The following is a 19,793-nucleotide window of genomic DNA, read 5'->3' as shown; positions in this document are numbered from 1 at the left end:
CCAGTTCCTTTCCTCCTTTATCAGTTCCCTGATTTGAATCATGGATGTGCTGTTCAACCCAACTTCCATAAGAAATTTGGTTTAATACAGTGTCTGGGGTACACTTTCATTAAGCATCATTCACTCCTTTAGAGTAGGAGAGCTCTGTCACAAGGTCACTATATGGGACAGGACCATGAGGTGGTGTAAATTAGCATAGCTTTACTGAAGTCAGTGAACCAGCAGTGATTTAGTCAGCTGGAAATATGACCCAGCATGTTTCAGCAGCAGTGGAAACCACCACTTCATGTATTTAATAATTCTTTGACAAGATGAACTTTTTTTTTTTTGCATTTTGGAAAAAGCTCATAATGAGAGGGGAGTATGTCAGAAATTAATTTTGCTGTGGATAAGCTCAAATGAGGGTCTTTGGTCTTAATGTTCACCCACTATAATGGGAATATTACTTTTATCTATTTATTAAACCATTGGTTTCAAAATTTTAGGTTATGTTCCATATATTTACATGTTCTGAAGGCTCTGTCAGCAGTTCTCAGAGATGATACATTAATGGGTTCTTTTGACAGTACTGTTTCATTGAATTTGCTTTAGTGGTGTGTTCCTTGTTTGGATGAATGCATCATTCTCAAAGTTAGTTAAGGAAGATTGTATTACAAAGCAAGTAAGATGGAAATTTTACAAGTTGTGTAAAGCACCAGGCTGGTGGGTAACCTGCTGTCCTACAGCTGCACTGCAGTAACTCCTCTCTGCTGTACTAAACTGTGGTTAAGGCTCTCTGTAATGTCAAATGTTAGTGATAATTTCTGTGCTGCTTTGTTTATCTTTTCTGCTTGCAGTATGAATATGATTATGATGAGAATGGTGACAGGGTCATTCTAGGGAAAGGTACTTACGGAATAGTTTATGCTGGAAGAGACCTTAGCAACCAGGTCCGAATAGCCATCAAAGAAATACCTGAGAGAGACAGCAGGTAAGACCTAATTCACTGTTATATACACATTGTTAACAAAAATGCAGGTTTTTTTGAAAACTTGGCTCTTCTTAGCACGTGCTTCTGTGTGGTTAGTTTATAAAATCCCAATATACTGAAATTCAATTATTATTTCCTCCTAGTATACAACAGTACCTTTTTGAGAATAAAGACTTCGTATTTTGGGGGAAAATATATGTTATATATCATAAATATTACAGTTTAATAATCTGCATGTATATCTTAAATTCTAGAAGAAGACATGGTTTTGGTTTTAGGTTGAAGTTGTATCTCATTTGTATTCTTTTGGGGAGGGTAAAAAGGATGAGAGGAGCTCTGGAGTCCAAGAAAGTGCTGTGTATTGATACAGAAGACACACACACATAATTCTTGGGGGGCATTTTTCTCCACCAGAGTTGCTCTGAGATCTATCTCTGTGTTTTTTTGAATAGGCAGTGAATCACTCTGCATTTAGAAGGTCATGGACAAGATGTTTGCTGAGAATTGGATTGGTATCCCTAAAATCCATTCTGTTGTCAAACTAACATTTAAACATAGCCTAGAACCTTTTCTTGCATGATGAAATAGTCCTTGGTTTGATTTTTTTTAAATAGGTATTCTCAGCCTCTTCATGAAGAGATAGCACTGCACAAATATTTAAAGCATCGGAACATTGTCCAGTATCTTGGATCTGTTTCAGAAAATGGATATATTAAGATTTTTATGGAGCAGGTGCCAGGAGGTTTGTATCATGCTGAATTTGGTCTGCCAAAGGAAAAGCATTTGGGACTGCAAACTTACTGAAAGTCACTAAATAAGTACTTAATGTGTTTGTGCACTCTGTATGGCTTTTCTGTTGGGATGTTAACTGTATAAGTAATTTTCCTCATAGAGTAAATTTGAAGAGTATAGGTCCCAGTGCCCTCTCTCCTTTCTGTAATAGTTCTAAACCTAGAGAGAACTCATTAAAAGTATTTGTTTTCAAATACTCATGTGTTATAAAATAGTGGAATTAGAGCTGTATAGTCCATTGAGCTCAAGTGTGTCTGAATGATGAGTGGAGCTTTCAGTGTAAGTTTCTCTTTGAGCAGTAACACTGACAGAGCAATTAAGTACTGTTTTTTAACCTCTATATACACAGCATGGCTATTTATTTCCTTGGTAGATTAGAGATAAAAGTGAGATGTGTCCCTTGCTCATAATTTCTAGTTTCACTCCTCCAGCCTTCCCTGCTGGAAGAAGAGGATGTGAAATCTGTTTGTAACCTCTCTACATTGTTTCCATCTCCCTTTTGCTATTTACTCTTCAGTGTTAAGGATATGTCAGAATGAGTTAAATTTTGCATGATTTTAATTTTGCAAAATAAAAACAGAAATAAGAAAAAGGGTGCGGGGGGGAAGTTCAGTTTTCTTAGAAAGACACAAACATTCAAAGTGTAATTAAATACATCCAGGGCATTTAGGGATGTAGGGAAATGATTTAGTTTTTGAATCCTTGTGACCTTCTTACCTGAAAGCTGAGACACTTTGACCTGCATGATGCCTGCAGATGTGATGAGGTTCTACCAACATTTGCACTTTTTTTCCCACACTTGTTTACAGTGTCAGCTGGTGTTACTTCCTGTGCATATATGCACAGTAAAGTGTGCTGTGATTAGTTGCTCATGGCAAGATATTACTGAACCAATTTAGATATTATAAACTCTGTAGCCAGTCATAAAAACGGACCAGCTGTTCAGATTATGCAAGGTTCTTTGAGGAAACTTCACTTTAGAAAGCTGTTGGTGTGGACTGAAAGTTTCTTTAGCTGAATTTTTCTGGCCTTAAGTAGACCTACTGTACTTCGTTTATTTTGTGCCTAATAAGCGAAACTGTTCTTTATTTCACCTTATGATTAAAATATTTGTGTTATTTAAAGATTAGTTTTATTAGAATTGGGGATGTGTGGATGGCCTATCTCCTACTCTGAACATCCATTTAGAGGGTGTTTTCCAAGAGCTTTCTTTCCTGTCTCTGAATATTGCCAGACATTAATCCCATGTTTGCAAAGAAAAGGCTCTTTCTGGTTTTGATTCTACCCTCCCTGCCTCAAGAAAATCAGCTTCTCTTTGCCCACACCTGTGGTTCATGAAGTGCAATGTACAACATGGTACAGTGTTACCTTTGGTCCTTGTTCATTAAGGGCTAAATGGGTGCTGGTTGTAGTCTCAGCAGTTGTTACAGTGAAGTGAGGGGGGTGGATCCAGCCCTGTCAGAACATTTATTCTTGTCATGGAAGTAGAACCTCACCTGGCAGTAAGAAATAACCAGTCCAGAGCAGGAGCAAATTACTTGTTTTGAGTGCTCTAGCAAGAATTTGGCTTAGTCGTAGGTACTGCTTTTCTTTCATGCTACGAAGTTGAGCAAAGGCTTCATCCAGACTTAACTGTTTCATGTTAATTTGGGGATTTCACTATCTTGATACACTTTCTTCTTAAACTCCTGTAGGCAGCCTCTCAGCTCTCTTAAGATCTAAGTGGGGCCCAATGAAAGAACCTACAATTAAATTTTACACCAAGCAGATTCTGGAAGGCCTTAAGTATCTCCACGAGAACCAGATTGTACACAGAGATATAAAGGTAACTTTTCCTTTAATGTGTCTTGTTTGATTTGCTTTTTATCTTATTTACTTCAGTTAGTTTTGCTCTAATCTGAAGTAGAATTTTTAATAGGATTTCATGGAAGCTGAAAACAAAAGGAAAGCATAAACCAACTCCTCCTCCTGGTGCTACGGGAATATTCCTTTTTAGAATGGTGTATTACAAAGATAAATGCAATCTTTAAGGAGTACTGAGATTGAGAATCTGTATTCATATGTCTCCCCTCCCTGTTTTCTGCCTCCCTCTCTCCTCCATCCTCACACCCTCCCCTCCTTCTCTCTCCTATCCAAACCACAGGGGGACAACGTTTTGGTGAACACCTACAGTGGCGTGGTTAAAATATCAGATTTTGGTACTTCCAAACGTCTGGCAGGAATCAATCCATGCACTGAAACATTTACAGGTGAGATCAATCTAGCAGAGTTTATAAGGGTTTTCATGACAGATTTAGCATTTGAGCCAAGAGGGTCTTTGGGTTAGTGATGAAAACACTACTGGGTCTCTGTTTTCAGGGAAGAGTAAATAGAAGTGTGATCATCATAAACGTTGGCTTGATAGCTTTCTTTACTTTTTTTTTTTAAGTGTAGCTCTCTTCCACTTTTTTTGGGGTAAAAGTTGTTCTTCTAAGTGTTCATTAAGTATCAATTGATTTGTTCCAATTACATCTGGAAACACTTGAATGCAGCATTTATTTAACAGTCTTGATTTTAGTAACTTACACATGCAGACTTTCTAGATGTATGTTTAAAAGTGCAGAAAACCAAACTCAAACTTAGGAACACTTTCAGTTTTGAGGTATTAATTATAAAACCCAACCAACTGCCTAACAACAGTAACAAGAACAGTTTACATGAAAATTTTAGGCTGATGTGTTACAGAACAGCTTTCAGTACATCAACATTGTGAAGAGTTGTAACATTCAGGGAAAACAAAAATCGCTGAGTAAAAAGGGAAACTCCACATTAAAAAATGAATATATGGTCACATAGTTTCTCAATTCTGTGATCAGTAGATGAAGGCAACATGATGTTTTTGCTTGTTATATGGCCTTATGCAAAGGCTGATATCACAAGCCTGTTACAGGCCTGCAGTTTAAGTAAATGATACACAGACAAAGCCATCAGTCATGTGTGGAAGACAGAAGATAACAACCTTCACTTAAGTGAAAATCAAGACTTCCCTTTATCTATCCGATGGTGAGTCTGAAGTTCCTCCAACTTCCTTACAAAGGGAGCCATGAAAATAAAATTAAGGTTCTGAAGTAACTTACCTTTCTCAGTTATTTTTACTCATTATTGGCAAAGCCTGTGAATTGGAAACTAGCCCCATATTACATCATGATCTGAATACAGCATATGATGTTTGGATCTGGATCTCATGAGATCAACATCTCATCAGGTGCAGGCATTTTAAGCAAATCTATTTCCTTTAAAGCTATAAAGACTGTAGTTAGAATCAAATTAAGTTAAGCTAGGAGTTCTTTAAAGAGAAGAAAAAAAAATTGTTTGTCCTATTTGGAATCCCAGATGAAGCATTAAAATGTTTTAAAAATGAAGATCTACAAGAATAAATCTCTTCATTTTACAAACCACAGCAGATAGATACACATATGACAGTATGTCTGAACAGAGCTGGCTAAATGTTGCCTTCTGAAGCATTCCCTTAAGGAGGTTCACTATTTTTTTCTGAACACGTTATTCAATAAATAATTTTCTTATCAACCATCTTGCTTGCAACTGGATTGATAATTCTCAGATATGTACAGGTCTTTTCTCTCTGGAAAAGGGTATTTTCAGGTTTTGTCTGCAATGTTTGTCTTTGCCATATTTGTTAGGCTGGTACAATGCAATTGCATTCGATGGAAAAGGGTTGCAGTACCACATGGTATGATGTACTATGCTGCTCATTTCTGCAGGATATTCTGTAACTTTTAAGTATAAAAAGGGGTTCCATAAGGTAATAGTTAAAGTCATGGTGAAAGACACTTTTGTGGCTATTAAAAGTCATAGTCCAAAATTTAATTTTTCACAGGAAGCCACTATTATGGCTCATTGCTGTTAGGGTTGGAGCAGGTACTAAGAGAAAAATCATTCTCTTTGCCTGTATTTTACATACTCCTTAGTGACTTGTTAGTAACTGATTGTCAGTAGAAATTATATATGGAGAAAAGGTATCTTAAGAAAAGTCACCATACTGTAATGAAAGGAGGTAACTCTTTCCTTGTGCCCTTCTTCTTTGTTCTCTTGCAAGTTTTCAGCCCTGTTTGTACCTTTGAGATGTAATTTGCCATGTGAATAAATACTTAATTTATCATTTTGGATTTAAAATCAGTAAACAGGTAGCTATACCCCAGAGGGCTTTAAAAGGTCTCTAGCAATTTGTTTTTATTCCATAACTCAGTACATAAACCCTAGATTTTAGGCATTATGTAATAAAATCACATGGTGTGAAGAATCAGACTTCTGGTGGTTTAAACATTATATCCCTCCATTCAAGACACACAGCCTGAGGGCAAAGCTGTGGCTTGAACTTTCGTTCTGCAGCAGTCACATTCAATGAACATTTGATACCCTTTTATCTTCACCATATGTCCATTACTTGATAGTTCACAGTTCTACCACAGTGTAGTTTTATTGCATCCTTTAGAAGAAAAATAATTTAATTTAAAGATGTCATAACAGAGCTGGTAGAAATTCAGGTGGAGAAAGAACTGTAGTGTTTGAAACACTCTGAACATACAGAGGTTTCTGCTGGGGGTGTGGACTTCCTGTAAGGATCTCATTAGCTGTTAGTGAGTGGTTCAGTAACAGTGATACCAAATTGACCATCTTTTATTTAATTTTTTTACTGTGCTGTTCTTTATCAGTGTTACTACTAGTATTACACTCAGATTGTCTACAGACAGGATCTTATTTGGTCAATATTTATAGCTTTTAAAATTCTAAATTATGGGGTTTGGGGTTTTTTTGCTAACCTTGGATGTCAGAAATCCCAAGCACATCCAAGGCATCCTGGAATTCTAGACAAATTATGATGGGTTCTCTTATTTATTGCCCTATATTTACAAAATTAGCTTTTTTTCAAACTAAGTCTTTGAAATTCCCTGTCACTAGTGTTCTCATTATTGGCATAAAATACAAAAAATTATTCTCATGAAGACTATCTGTCACTTCTCAGATTTTGTCATCTCTTACCTGCATAATCTTTAAAAGTTGGTGTCTGCAAAAATTGTTGATATAATTTTATCTTCTGAGGATGCTATTGGATTGTGGTGAATAGATGTTCAGCAATTTGAAACCTTGTGTTAGAAAGGAGAGGCAAAAAGATAGTTTATAAACTAAGATGTTAAAACATGAGGTTTATGTCTAGTTTTCAGTGCTGATAGGGGAAATTGAACATTTTGGCTATACAGGTCGCATTTGACAATTTTTGGCTTGCTGAGTGTTGTGTTAATCCTCTTTAATAAGAATGAAGACTATACACTTGACTGCTCTTTTTGTCCTGACCAGGAACCTTGCAGTACATGGCTCCAGAAATCATCGATAAAGGACCACGAGGATATGGTGCTCCAGCTGACATCTGGTCACTGGGCTGTACCATTATTGAGATGGCAACAGGCAAACCTCCATTTCATGAACTAGGGGAGCCTCAAGCTGCAATGTTTAAAGTAAATACAGCTTTTTTTGCTTTACAGTTGATGAATTTTCAAATATGGCTTAATTTTATAAAATTAATTTGTAGTAACATTGTGTTACATGGGTTGTTTTGCACAAAGCCATAGTCTGATCTGTGTTTTTAACTCACTGGAAGATCCTTCCCTTCTCTAAGCTGTATTGCTTTAGGGGGTGATCAGTTATTTTTGTGCTGGAAATAGGTCATGACTCAGAGCAGCAATCTGAAAAATGAGTGAAGGCTTATGAAAACTAGTATTATGTCTTTTTTCATCTCCTTGGTTTATGATTTCCTTCTTGTGAACAGTCTCCCCAATAATGACAAACACAAGGTATTTCTGTTCCTTGAAGTAATTTTTGTAAGCTTCCTTCCCAAAGAAAAATCTTTCAAAGGCCCAGTCTCTGCAACATGGATGGAGGAAGATGTGATGGAAAAGGGTAGGAGAACAGCTTTGCAGGATTTCCAGTATGTATTAAAGGAGTAAAATACTCTGTGTTTTGCATTTCAAGTCCTTCAGGTCAGACCTACCTCCTCAGTAAGCTGTTGTCTCTACTACTATGTTTCTCTTAGTGTGTCTGTTTTCAAATGCACAAATTAACAGTTGAGAATTCTTCAGGTCATTTTGATAATAAAGTTTAAGAAAAGTAACTTGTTCTAGCTCTGTAACTGACAGGAATGTAACAGCTATGATGTGTTAAATAAGTAGGCTGAAGTTCTTCCGCTGGCTTGCAATAGACCTTTAGTAAAGCACTTAAGTTTTCACTTATGCTTCAGAATTCTCATTCTTACAGTGGGGAAAATATCCCATCCATAACCCAGCAAACTGCTTTAAATTACCAGTGTTGTAATTTTTTCATGTATCTTGTTGAAAGCCACTATGTGAGCATAAGAATCATCGTTAACAGAACCATGGTGGCAAAATCAGATCTTTATTAATAGGTATAGAAATCTGGGTTGCAGGTCAGCATGATATGTAATGCCATATGTCATACTGGGCCTGTGAGTTGTCCCGTGCATCACAGCTAAAAGGCAAAGAAAGGGGTGATTATGGGTTTTGATGCAGTTATTTCAGTGGTATAATATGTCACCTTGGTGCTGTCAACTTGTGACACACCTCAAAAGAAGCTGTCTGGGTGACCATGGTTTGGCTCACTAAAGTGTTCCTGAGGGAGCCATGGAAAGAGACGTTTTCCCACATCACTCTAAATGTCAGATACAATTCTGTTGGCAGATGCCTTTTCATCTTATATACCTGGCATGTAGTTGAACTGTTCAGTGAATTACACATCTTATTTTTCAGCACAGTTTATTTGAACGCTTAGGTAGTGCTGGTTCAGTTCTGGGGGCTTGATGAGCTCTGTGCAGGTTCACAAGGTGAGCTCTGGCAGGATCGTGCTTGTCCTACCTACTGCTGAGAACCACTTCCAGGCCACAGAGCTGTGCTCTGAAGTCTCAAGGTTAGCATTTTTTAAAATACATTTTTTGCCTTTTTTTTCTTCAAGGATGTGGAAAAGTTTTTTAGCATTCTTACTGCAGACTGTGTTAATGTACTACAGGCAGGCATTTGGTTTTGTTTCCTGTTTCTTGGCTCTGCTGGGACCTGTTTGGAGCTGCATCTTGCTAGGCACCATAGATTACAAACCATGTTTTCTTTTTCTGTGCAATGAAAGTGAGCAAGCTGGAAGCTGGTTTTGAAGCAGGCTGGCTGGATGAGCATGTAAAAAGAAGTCTGGCAAACTTGGAATATTGAACTTTTGAGGTCCCCACCTCCACACATGAATGCTCTGTTGTGCATAGGGCAGGTGAGGAAAGGTCTAAGTCTCCCTGTGCAGTCTCTTTAGAAATTGCAAATGACCAAAGAATTGGGCCAAGGAGAGAAAAGGGTCTATAGTAAACCAAGAAGTGGATAGGTCCTGGCTGGGTGTGCATTGTATGCTATTTATTCTATGAGCATAGAATGTGTGCATCTGTGTCTGTGTCAAAAGAGCGCAAACAAATGACATTCAGTGGAGACAAAATACACTTATGTTGCCACAGAATTTGCAGGTGATTGCGACAAAACTTATTCCCCTTGAGCAACAGGGATTAAAATAAGATCAGAGACAATCTTTGAAACTTCCTGGTCCTGGTTTGGAATTTTCCTAAATTTTTTAGTGCATAAGAATGAAACCTGGCACCAGAGTGCTGCCAGTTTTTGACACAGAGTCTTGAACGTGCTTAGAGTCATGGTTTGGAAGGCCTTAAAGCCCTATTGGCATTTTATTACTGCACTGTCATTCAAACCAAAGCAGGACTGCTCAGCATTTTTTGCTTCATCTTGCATTGAAGCTGAACCAGTATTGTGAGTGCCTAATGGTGCCAGAATGTGTTAATGCAGCTCTGTAATGAGATTATTTGAAAGCAGCTGGCACCTGTTTAACTGCTGGGCTACTGTCTCCCTTGTGGACACTATCTTTGTGCTTGTTCTCCAGGATGTGTTTTGTGTAAAGATGCTGAGACTACAAGCCATAATCTCTCCAGACATGTGCATACAGTGCACACAGGTTATACAGCCCTGGCTTCCAAACAGTTCTGCCAGACTGACATTAGAGAGTAAGAAGGCAGTGAGGAGCTGGAAAAATCACTGGGGAGCAACCTGTAGAGGCACATTTTTCATTACTTAAAGACAGAGTCTTAAAAGAGACTCTTTTAAGTAGTGACTTAAGAGTCATTACCTAAAGAATGGTTTAACAAGGGTCTTACTCAACCTCTGGGCATTATGTGATTTTCAATTAACTAACACTGAAAGGCTAGAGAAGACCTCTGGCCTGAGAGCGGGGCTGGTGACAAGGTCTGGCAAGGTCACTGTGCATATTGGTGCAAGGAAATTTGGCAGTGGCAGGAGCAGAACAGGTGCAGCCCCAGGCTGCCAGTGCTAGAGGAGGAAATTATTGCTGTTCTTGGGCACAAATGTGCTGGAGGAGGCAGCAGCTGAGAGACACAGTTCTGAGCAGGGGTGATGAGAAACCTGTGCAATAGCTTGTGGCTGGTAAGAAAAGGAGTGTTTGAAGCACTTGGTGTTGATAATGCCCAGATCCCAAGATTGCCTGAAAGCAGATGATAGATACATCCATACCTTGACATTTGTGTAATGTCACATGGGTATTCACAGCATGTTTGCAATGAAATAAAACAGGATTAGAACCTTGTTGTCACTTCACTGCTTTATGTGGTACCTGGATCTCTCCTGTTCCACAAGAGTCAGGAGAAGTGTGAGCGATCGTATTCTAAGAGCTTTGGCCCATGGTCTCCTTGCAGTTGTTTCATAAAAATAATTAGTAGTTGTGTTTTACTTGCAGGTTGGGATGTTTAAGATTCATCCTGAGATTCCAGAATCAGCGTCTGCTGAAACAAAGGCCTTTATTTTGCTCTGTTTTGAACCTGATCCTAGTAAACGTGTTACAGCATCTGATTTGCTAAGAGATTCTTTCCTGAAGCAAGTGAACAAGGGCAAGAAAAGCAAGATTGCATTCAAGCCTTCAGGTAAGGAATCATCAGCCAAATCCAAGTCAACATCATCATTAGGTGTTATATAAAAGATTGGAATCATTAAGCACTTTCTTTTACAAAGGACATTTGTGCCAGGAAAACAGCAGGAACTCAGCTATTGAAAATGTCTGCGATTTGTAATTACACATATTTAAATTTAATAATTCCCAGAAAATACAGTGCCTTGCTTATTTTGTATTTTGCTTGCTGAAACAAGGCCGTTTTTCCTCTCCCCAGAAATAAATGCCTCATTTGTAGTGAATTAAAATTAGGAAAGTGACATTTGATGAAGACTTGCCAAAGCAGTTCTGCATTTTAGATTCGCAATTATATGGGCTTCAGAGGTTTCATGGAGTAGATGTTTGGCACCTGAAAATGTGCATCTATTAGGTGTTTGGGTCAGCATTTTCAAACTTGATTAACATGGAAATTTGGCACAAAGGTGCTGAAGTACCTGTCTAGTGGGTTGTTTTATCTGCATAGCCTGTTTCTTCTTCCTTCTCCCCCAAATATATCAGCCACTTGCTCAGTGATAAGATAATGAACCTTAATATAGACCTGCCAAATAAATCATATGAAGGAACTGTCTGTTTCAAAACAGGGAAGGCCAGTGGTCTTTGTGCTTCTTTCCCCTGTCTGCACACACACACACTCCCAATGCAAATTGAAGTGCTTCCTATTTGAGCTTTTCGCCTCTCAACAACTAACTTTTGAAAGAATGGAATTCTAAGGGGAAAAAGTAGCAAGGAATTTATACCATCTGGCTTAATTGGTTTCATCAAGGAAATGGGCATCACCCATTGTCCTGAGGGGCACTGAGAACTGAACTCCAGTCCCTGCAGTGACACTGGGATAACAGGAGAGCTCCTACTGCTCAGCCAGGGTGGTGGCATTCAGGAGCTCTTGGCATGCTGTAGCCTTCTGCCCCACAGCAATCATACTCTCTTCTGGCCTTTCAGCTCTTTCTTGAGGATGTCTTCCTGGAAAAATTGCATGGCGTTAGAAAGCCTGGAGCTTGCCTTGTTAGCAGCCTCGGGAGCAACAGGCTCTTTGTCAAATATCAGGGGAGGTGCATCCCTCCCTCCTCCTGCCTTCCTCCTTCTCTTTCCCCACTCACTGATGAGATTATGGAGCTCCTTCAGGTGGCCCAAGGATCTCTGGTGCTGCAGGGAGTGAGCTTAGTGCTGGCCACGGACATGAGCAGAGTGGGAAAATGCTGTGAGAACTGTGCGTTGGATGAGGAGAGGGAAAGGCACCTGACTGCAACTGAGTGTGTGCTTCTCCATGCCAGAGCTGGGGACAGCTGTGCTGGCTGTGCAGCCGTCCCCAGGGGGAGTTTGGTGGCCCAAGGCAGGTCCTAGCCCAGCACTTACCACAGTCCCAGCTGCAGCAGTTCACCATCTTCTTCCTCTATTGTTTCCCTCACCTCAAATTTCTTCAGCTTTGTCCCCTCTTTCCATCCCATCCCTATCCCTTTTTTCTTTCCAGTAATAAAGGCAGCCCAGAACAAATCTGAGCCCTTACTCTTGGGACAGCAGCTCTCAATTTTCTGTCCTACTGAGATGCCTTGCACCAGGTTTCACAAGGTGACATACATTGTTTCATTTCTGTGACTGTTTAACCTCAGCCATTTGGACATCAGTCGTGCCATGGAGTGTCAGAGCTTTCTGAACAACTTCTAACTTCTAGCTCTCTTCCTCCCCCAACTCCAAGAATTTGTGGTAACAAGCATCAAAAACTTGTATCATACTTTAGCTCCATGGGTATGTTCACCCTGGGTTGAGAGAACTTCTTTACCTTTCCTGCCATACTGCAAACTGGCAATCAGGATTACAGGAAACTCTGAACGTCTGGGGTTTTTTAATTTTTTAATTATTTTTCTTACTGTCGAGATGAGTTGGAAAGGGACAAGAGATTTCCTTGAGGCTGGTGCTGAGAGGGAGAGTCCTTGCTGAGGGCAGGAGCACATGGGAGTGAGGCAGATATCTCAGGTGTGGAGAGGGCAATTTGATGCCCATTAACACAGAGGTGAGGAGGGCAGGTAGTAGAGTGCTCTCTTCTTAGAGATGGCTGTGGTGGAGCAGAAAATTAATCTCTTGGTTGGACTCAGGCTCTTTAAACTGCTTATATCCATTTGAGCCACTTTGTGGGACCGGCACCAAGGGGGATTGTGGGTATGTGTGCGAGAGGGTAACAAAATGGCATTTCCTGTGAGTATCTGCTGTCTTTGGGTTTAGCAGTTAACTTGTTAAACCTTTTATTGCTTATGCATGCAATGATTTTGAGTTCTGTTACTGCTTTTTATCAACAAGGTTACTTCTCCTTCAGCCAGTTTGCAAAATGAGGTCTTGATATCAGTGAAGAGGATCACAGCTGTTCAAAGCATGTTGCCCTTTTTGGCCTAGTTCTGTCACACATTTTACCATGTCTGTTCCTAGATTATAATCGTAACACATCCCTCCCACTGCCAATCCATGGGGAACAGGCTGGCAGTAGCAGCAGTGAGCACGGCTCTGTTTCACCAGACTCTGATGTGCAGCACGATGCGTTTTTTGAAAGGCCAAAGAGATCCATTTCAGAGATTCAGACAAAGCATCCCATTTCTCATTTACTAAGGTAAAATACTTGCTTCTCACTTGACACGCTTGAGGGATTGTGTGGATTTAATTCATATTTTATCTGAGGGCAATTTTTTCACGTAATGGTTAGGTAAGCAGGTGTGTTAATCAGTAAGTTGCATAGACAGATTACCAGTTAATGTAAATATTGTCTATATTTAATAATAAGCAATGATTCCTCTCCCTTAAGGTTTCCATGCACTTAGATACTTTCTTTCCTCCAGTGAGTAAATGTCAGTGGTCTTATTGAGTGGATATGGATTTAGGAGTTAAGTGAAGAGTTGACCCTTCCATGTACTCATGACAAAATGGGGGAAAGGGGAAGCAGGAATATGATTCTGCTTCTCCCAAACTACAAAGCAATACTTTCAAATGAGTATGTTACAGTGTGGATCCAGAAAAAAATTAGTAGTTTCAGCTTTCCTCCCCAAAACTGACATTAATGCCAGTTCCTTATCAGGGGAAAATCAGCCGTGTGGGTTTTGAGCCAGCAGAGGATCGGAGCTGCTGTAGTTTGAACTGAGTTTTTAAGCCCAGAAGTGCCCTTGCTCCCTTCTGGCTGTACTGGTGCCTTGCTAATGCTGAGGTCTCTCTTGTGCCTGTGCCGGGTGGTGGCCACAGCGTCCCTGATGAGGGCTCGGCCTCGGAGGACAGGAGTGCCTCACCTTCCGTGGAGGATAAGGACTCTGGGCTGTTCCTTCTGCGCAAGGACAGTGAACGCCGAGCAATCCTGTACAAAATCCTTAAGGAAGAACAGGATAAAGTTGCTTCCAATTTGCAGGAGTGTCTTGCACAGGTAATTTCACTTCAGCTTGCCTTTTCCCATGTCAAAGGAAAATAATGAGCCAAGTAGTATTATTTCTTGTCTGAAAACAAATAAATGAAGATGCTTGGATTGTTCCTTCTGACTGTCTTTAATCTCTGAGACCTGTAACTGTGTGAGCTGTTTGCTGTTGTGTGAATGGGTAGCAAACAACACTTCTGCTGTTAATGGGCTCTTGGTTTTATATGAGGGAGAGTTTTGGGCGTTTGATGTGGGGTTGGGGGGGGGCTGAGGTTGGTAGGTTGGGTGGGTGGTTTTGATGTCTTCTCTTTTGTCTCTTAAGGTTATGGAGCTAGAACAACACATAGTAATAAGTATGTTCTGCTTTAAAGGTAGAGAACTGATTAACAATTTTTATTAAAACTTGTTAACTAGGTGCTAAGATCACAGTACATGAATCTTAAAAAAAGCTAAAGTAGATTTTCTGGAGAGGGGAAGGTTGAATGTGAAGGTTTAGGGACTGTAAAGAGGAGCAAGTCAATGCACAGCCAAACATTGCCACACACCTGTAACAGCCTTTTCTTCTTAATGTCTGCTTCTGATGTGCTTCTCCCATCATTTATTCTTATTAAAGCTGTGGTTTTTCACCTGGCTGTGCTCCCATAACAGGGAGCCAGCTGACTCCTGGTGTGGTGTCCCCAGCCAGCTGCTGACACTTGTGGCTCAGCTGTCAGGTCCTGCTGCTCCGTGGTCAGCTCTGCCCAGCCTGGGGTTTGCTGCTCCCCATGCTCCCTTCCCCTGGAAACTGCACCGTAGGGGCTCCTGTAGGGCTCTACAGACCCCAAACTCAGGCTGGGGAAGCAACTGGGGTAAATTTCTGCTCTGAGCTTAAACTGCAGAACAGCTGATAGCCTTACAAACAATTAAAATTCAGAGTCAGAAATAATCAGAGCTCCAAATATTTTCCGCAATGAAGGATTATTTAGTAGCAGCAAGTCCAGGTTCAGTCTCTAGCTGTTTTGTAGCAGTGCTGTAATCATCTCTTTTCCATAATTTATGTAATAGTCCCTTTACCTTTCAATTACACAGGTTGTTCTTAGAGACACTTGGATGGCTTTAACTGTGGGGGTTATGGACTGCAAATCATAGAATGAACACTGGTGAATCATGGTGTCATTTTAGGCCTTTTTCTGACTTGGGATAAATGCATATATAAACATACTTTTTTTTTCCTAAGGAAATCAAACATCTGCATGATTAGATGTAAGTCCAGATTCAGCTTATTGAAAGGATAGCATCTAAAAAAGTGGATCTCTTAGCAACTCATTTTGCTGTTTTTATGGAGAAGAGCTGCCCTCTGCAGTACACTGCAGGAATGTGTAGATATAATCTGGAACCTCTTCCCTTTGTGACAGCCACAGTAGCAGTATTTTTTTGAAACTAGAAGTTACTCTTTAAATTTCCTTTTTTTTTTTTTTAGGAAAAGATAAAAACTAGAGACTTTGCAGAAACAAAAGTTCTGTGATTCTGTGCGTCAATGTGAAATACGCATAAGCAAAGCTATGTAACCCTAAGAATATTGATGCTACTAAATAGATGTTTAATGACTCTGGGATTCATTTGATATACATTCTCTATCTTTTCTCCAGAGCTCTGAAGAGCTGCAACTTTCAGTGGACCACATCAAGCAGATTATTGGGATTTTAAGGGACTTCATACACTCTCCTGAGCAGAGAGTGATGGCTTCCACTATATCCAAGTTGAAAATGGATTTGGACTTCGACAGCACTTCCATCAGTCAGATTCATCTGGTGCTGTTTGGATTCCAGGATGCGGTGAGTTCCTTTCCTGGTGCAGGGCAGAGGAGTTCTTCGAAGCATCACAGAATGGTTTAGGTTGGAAGAGACCTTAAAGGTCACCTATTTCCAACCCCTCTGCCATGGGTAGGGACACCTTCCACTACATACGGTTGCTCCTGGACAAAGCTCACCCCCGGGATTCGCAGCTTCCCCACTGTTACTCATTCCTCTCCCTTTTTGTACTGTTAGAAGGGTTGGAATGTCACAGTCTGGTTTGAAATGGTTTGAAAGCTGTAGCCTAAAACCATCAAATCTGTTGTTTAGACTTTGAAAGGTGGGAGGGTTTTGGTGCTGCAAGCAGTTTTTATCTTATAAAGCTTACTATGACTATTGGAAAACAAGATTCTCCTTCCTAAGGTGTGAGCAAATGGTGTTTGCTGCTACTTTTACAGGTGAACAAAGTATTAAGAAATCACTTAATAAGACCCCATTGGATGTTTGCAATGGATAACATCATCCGACGTGCAGTCCAAGCAGCAGTCACTATTCTTATTCCAGGTAAATCAAAGCAGCTGAAAATAATCCTTTTTTAAAAAAAAGGTTTTTCACATATCAAAGAGTTGTAGCAAACGGAACAGTTCAGATGTTTAATCTGTCAGCATGCCATTAACTGCACCCCATGTGCCACCTCATCAAAGGCATGGGGTCAGAGTGCTGAAGAGAAAGAAGTGTTGCTCTGGAGGATTAATGCTGTACTTGCAGTACAAAAGCACATAATGAGGAGATAACCAGTGGTTCTGCACCCCCAGTGTGGTCGAACCATGACAAAAAAAGGCAAATTAAATTCAGTCCAAGGTGGAGATTTTCTAGTAAGAAAGAAATTTAATCTGTGCATATCAATGAGATCCAGGGTGGGTAACACTGCAGAGGTCTGGTTATGCATTCTGAAAAATTATTGAGCTGTGGAACAGATGTGTAGAAGGGAATGCATTAATATGAGGAGAGGATGATTCTGGCCCACAGATGGACAATAGAAAAAAACACCAGGAGGAGGAAGATAAATGTTTACGAACTGTCTAAGAATGAGTTAAGCTGGAAATATGCAAGTAGTTTTGTAACTCTTTAAAATGTTGAGCCCCCCTTCCAGTACAGGAATGTTCTGAGAGACTTAGTGACAGTGAGCCTTTTCAGTCCAAAGTTGCCACAGCACTTGAAGCCAAATTGGCCAATTTTTTAGGACCTTTTATGAGAGAAATAGAAACTGTTCTTTGGTAATAAGGGTGGCCACCTGCAGCAAGTTCTGAGAACTGTGGCTAGAAATACTCCCTGGAGAAGAGGGATGCTTTGTACACTCTTTGGCCCAGGGCATTAGGGAAAACCACCCATTTTTATTTTTATTTTTTACTATTTAGGAAAAATGCAAGCTTTCAGGAGTTTCTCCTTAAAATATTTTATTAACTGTCTTACTACTCATCTCATGGTATTTGTCCCTGCCACAGCTGTGACCTACAGCTCTACCTCTGCTGGTGCACTGCTCATTCTAGAACCAATGCCAGAGATTCTGTGCTCCAGCTCACACAAGGCTTCACTACCCCACTGCTCAGTGCTGCAATAAAGCACATTATGCAAACAACCTCCCCCACCCACAGTAATGAAGAACAAACTGCATGACCTCTAAAGACAGAGTTATCAAAAAAATCTTGTTCTTCCCCTCTTTCCTTTTACCAGAGCTTCGCACTCACTTTGAGCCAGCATCAGAAACTGAAGGTGGGGACAAGGACACTGATGAAGTGGAGGAGAGTTTCCAGCCCTCGGAACAAAATGGGGCTGAGGATGCTGCCATCACCTCGGGGGTCAGCACCCTCAGTTCTGGGGTGTCACACAAGCCTCAGCAGCAGCTCAGCCAGGAGCTGGGCAGACTTAAACACAACACCTTAAGGTAACCCTCCTGTAAAGACTCTGGATGTGTGTTCAGGCAGTCTTTGAAAAGCTCTCAGACCTTGCTTTCTACACTGATGGGTACATACTTACTCATAGTATTGCTCACCTATTGCCTTGTAATGAAGTCTTCCAGGAACACAAATGGATTTGGAACACACTGCTAGAGTACAGTCTGGCAACTGAACATCCTTCAGTACAGCTTTTGTTTCTGTGTAATTAATCTTTTAATTTCAGAATGTCACATTGGATTTCTACTGTAAAGTAATTAGGTTTGTGCAATGTGCCAGTTTCCTTCCTGCTCCTTGGATGCCTCCTGACTCAGTGTCAGTGCCTCAAAGCTGTTCCTGCAAGGAAAGGCCAGGGCAGCTCTGTTGTGGTTACGGGACAGGCTGCTCACAAATGAGCACCAGAAGAGCTCAGCAGTCCTACCCTGTTTCTCATGGGTTACATGTGTAGGGTGCTGCCAGGGTGTTAACAGCTGAAGTTCCCATTCTTCTTTATGGATGTGATGTAAATCCGGGATCAGAAAGCCCCTGGTAAAACATCAGTGTTACATTGTTCAGTAATAAATTACAGTATAAAGGCAGCAACTCTGCCCAGGGAGGCTGCAAAACAGCAGGAACAGAATTTATGGGCTATTTACTAAATTCTGCAGGTGAAAGCTTTCTAGTGGCACCCCTGAGTCTCTGACAACCAAAATGAAAACTCTAAGCCATTAGAGATGTTACTTATGACAGTACCTCACAAATGCCTCTGTCCTGTGGTACTCATTAAAAATGGTATTTTTTTCAGTTAGATTTATTCTCAGTGTGGTTGTGTTTGATCTCTCTTATATGCTACAAGCCTTTTGGAAAACCTCATTCAGAAGGAGAAAGAGTATCAGACCCTCTTACGACAATCTCTGGAGGAGAAGACTCAGGAACTACACTTGCTTCAATTAAAACTTAAACCCAAAGGTATGAGGAGATACTGCAGAATTAAGAAACTGCAGTTACACAAGAATATAAGGGATCATGTGTTTGTTGAAAGGATGCAAAACCATATTGCTTAAGCTTCAATTACCTGAAAACAACCCCTTTTGCCTTGGTTTTGAGGTGTATTAACCTTTGTTTTCTGTTAAAGATTCCCAGTGGTCTCCAGCAACTTTTAGAGGTAATGCAGACCCTGAGCTCATGAACTGGCTGAAACAACAAGGTGCAGACTTGGATACCATTAGGAGGGTAAAAAATAAAATTGGATTTAAAAAAACCCATTATTTTGGTCATAATTAGCAGATTGATTTCAATGAATATTTATTTATGAATAAATTTGCCTTTTAGTTTGCTGAAGAAGATTATACACTAAGTGCTGTCCTTAATGATATCACCAAAGATGACTTGTGGTATCTTCAGCTGCGGTAAGAAAGTACTTTTAAGTTCATTGTTAAGAGCTTAATTAAACATATTTTGTTAAAAACCTTTTAAAGTTTGGCTATTCAAATAGGTCAGTGATAGTTCAGAGGCAACTGCTGTCAGTTTCATCCCAGATTTTCTGATAATGGTTTTCACATCTTAACTGATAAAACTACACCGAGGATGCTTTGAGCCATCTGTTTTGGCATTTATCAAGGTTGGGACCTATTTCTGCACGCTTCATGATGAAGTAATCACATGGAAAACAGGCGTAAAGAACTAATTTTTCCTACCCATTGATTGAGTCCTTTATCATCATTCTGTTAAGCCCTGGCTGACCTGGAAGAAGTTTCAGCTATGAGCATAAAACAGTGCAGTTTCCTATGTACTGTCATAACGGTCTATCCTTGGGATTTCTAGGTTTTGCTAACTTTAAGGCAATGGACACGAGGGAGTTTTCCCTAACTGTTCTC

General features: G+C 40.2%; 1 protein-coding gene across 1 annotated transcript in view; it reads left to right on the top strand.

Annotated features, from left to right (window-relative positions):
• Positions 1-19,793, top strand: part of MAP3K15 (mitogen-activated protein kinase kinase kinase 15) — an 85,232-nt gene that overhangs the window by 64,952 nt on the left and 487 nt on the right. The window contains exons 15-28 of the mRNA XM_039551212.1: positions 837-970; positions 1,585-1,712; positions 3,457-3,587; positions 3,906-4,011; positions 7,118-7,275; positions 10,619-10,802; positions 13,247-13,424; positions 14,048-14,222; positions 15,839-16,024; positions 16,441-16,546; positions 17,717-17,927; positions 18,773-18,885; positions 19,052-19,149; positions 19,249-19,325. Of these exons, the coding sequence (XP_039407146.1) occupies positions 837-970; positions 1,585-1,712; positions 3,457-3,587; positions 3,906-4,011; positions 7,118-7,275; positions 10,619-10,802; positions 13,247-13,424; positions 14,048-14,222; positions 15,839-16,024; positions 16,441-16,546; positions 17,717-17,927; positions 18,773-18,885; positions 19,052-19,149; positions 19,249-19,325 (1,985 nt within the window). The remainder of the gene's footprint in view (positions 1-836; positions 971-1,584; positions 1,713-3,456; positions 3,588-3,905; positions 4,012-7,117; positions 7,276-10,618; positions 10,803-13,246; positions 13,425-14,047; positions 14,223-15,838; positions 16,025-16,440; positions 16,547-17,716; positions 17,928-18,772; positions 18,886-19,051; positions 19,150-19,248; positions 19,326-19,793) is intronic.

Source organism: Corvus cornix, chromosome 1 (assembly GCF_000738735.6).
Source record: "Corvus cornix cornix isolate S_Up_H32 chromosome 1, ASM73873v5, whole genome shotgun sequence".
Classification (NCBI taxonomy): Eukaryota; Metazoa; Chordata; class Aves; order Passeriformes; family Corvidae; genus Corvus; species Corvus cornix.
The sequence above is the reverse complement of the archived record's forward strand: the minus strand, read 5'-3'. Positions and strand labels throughout refer to the sequence as shown.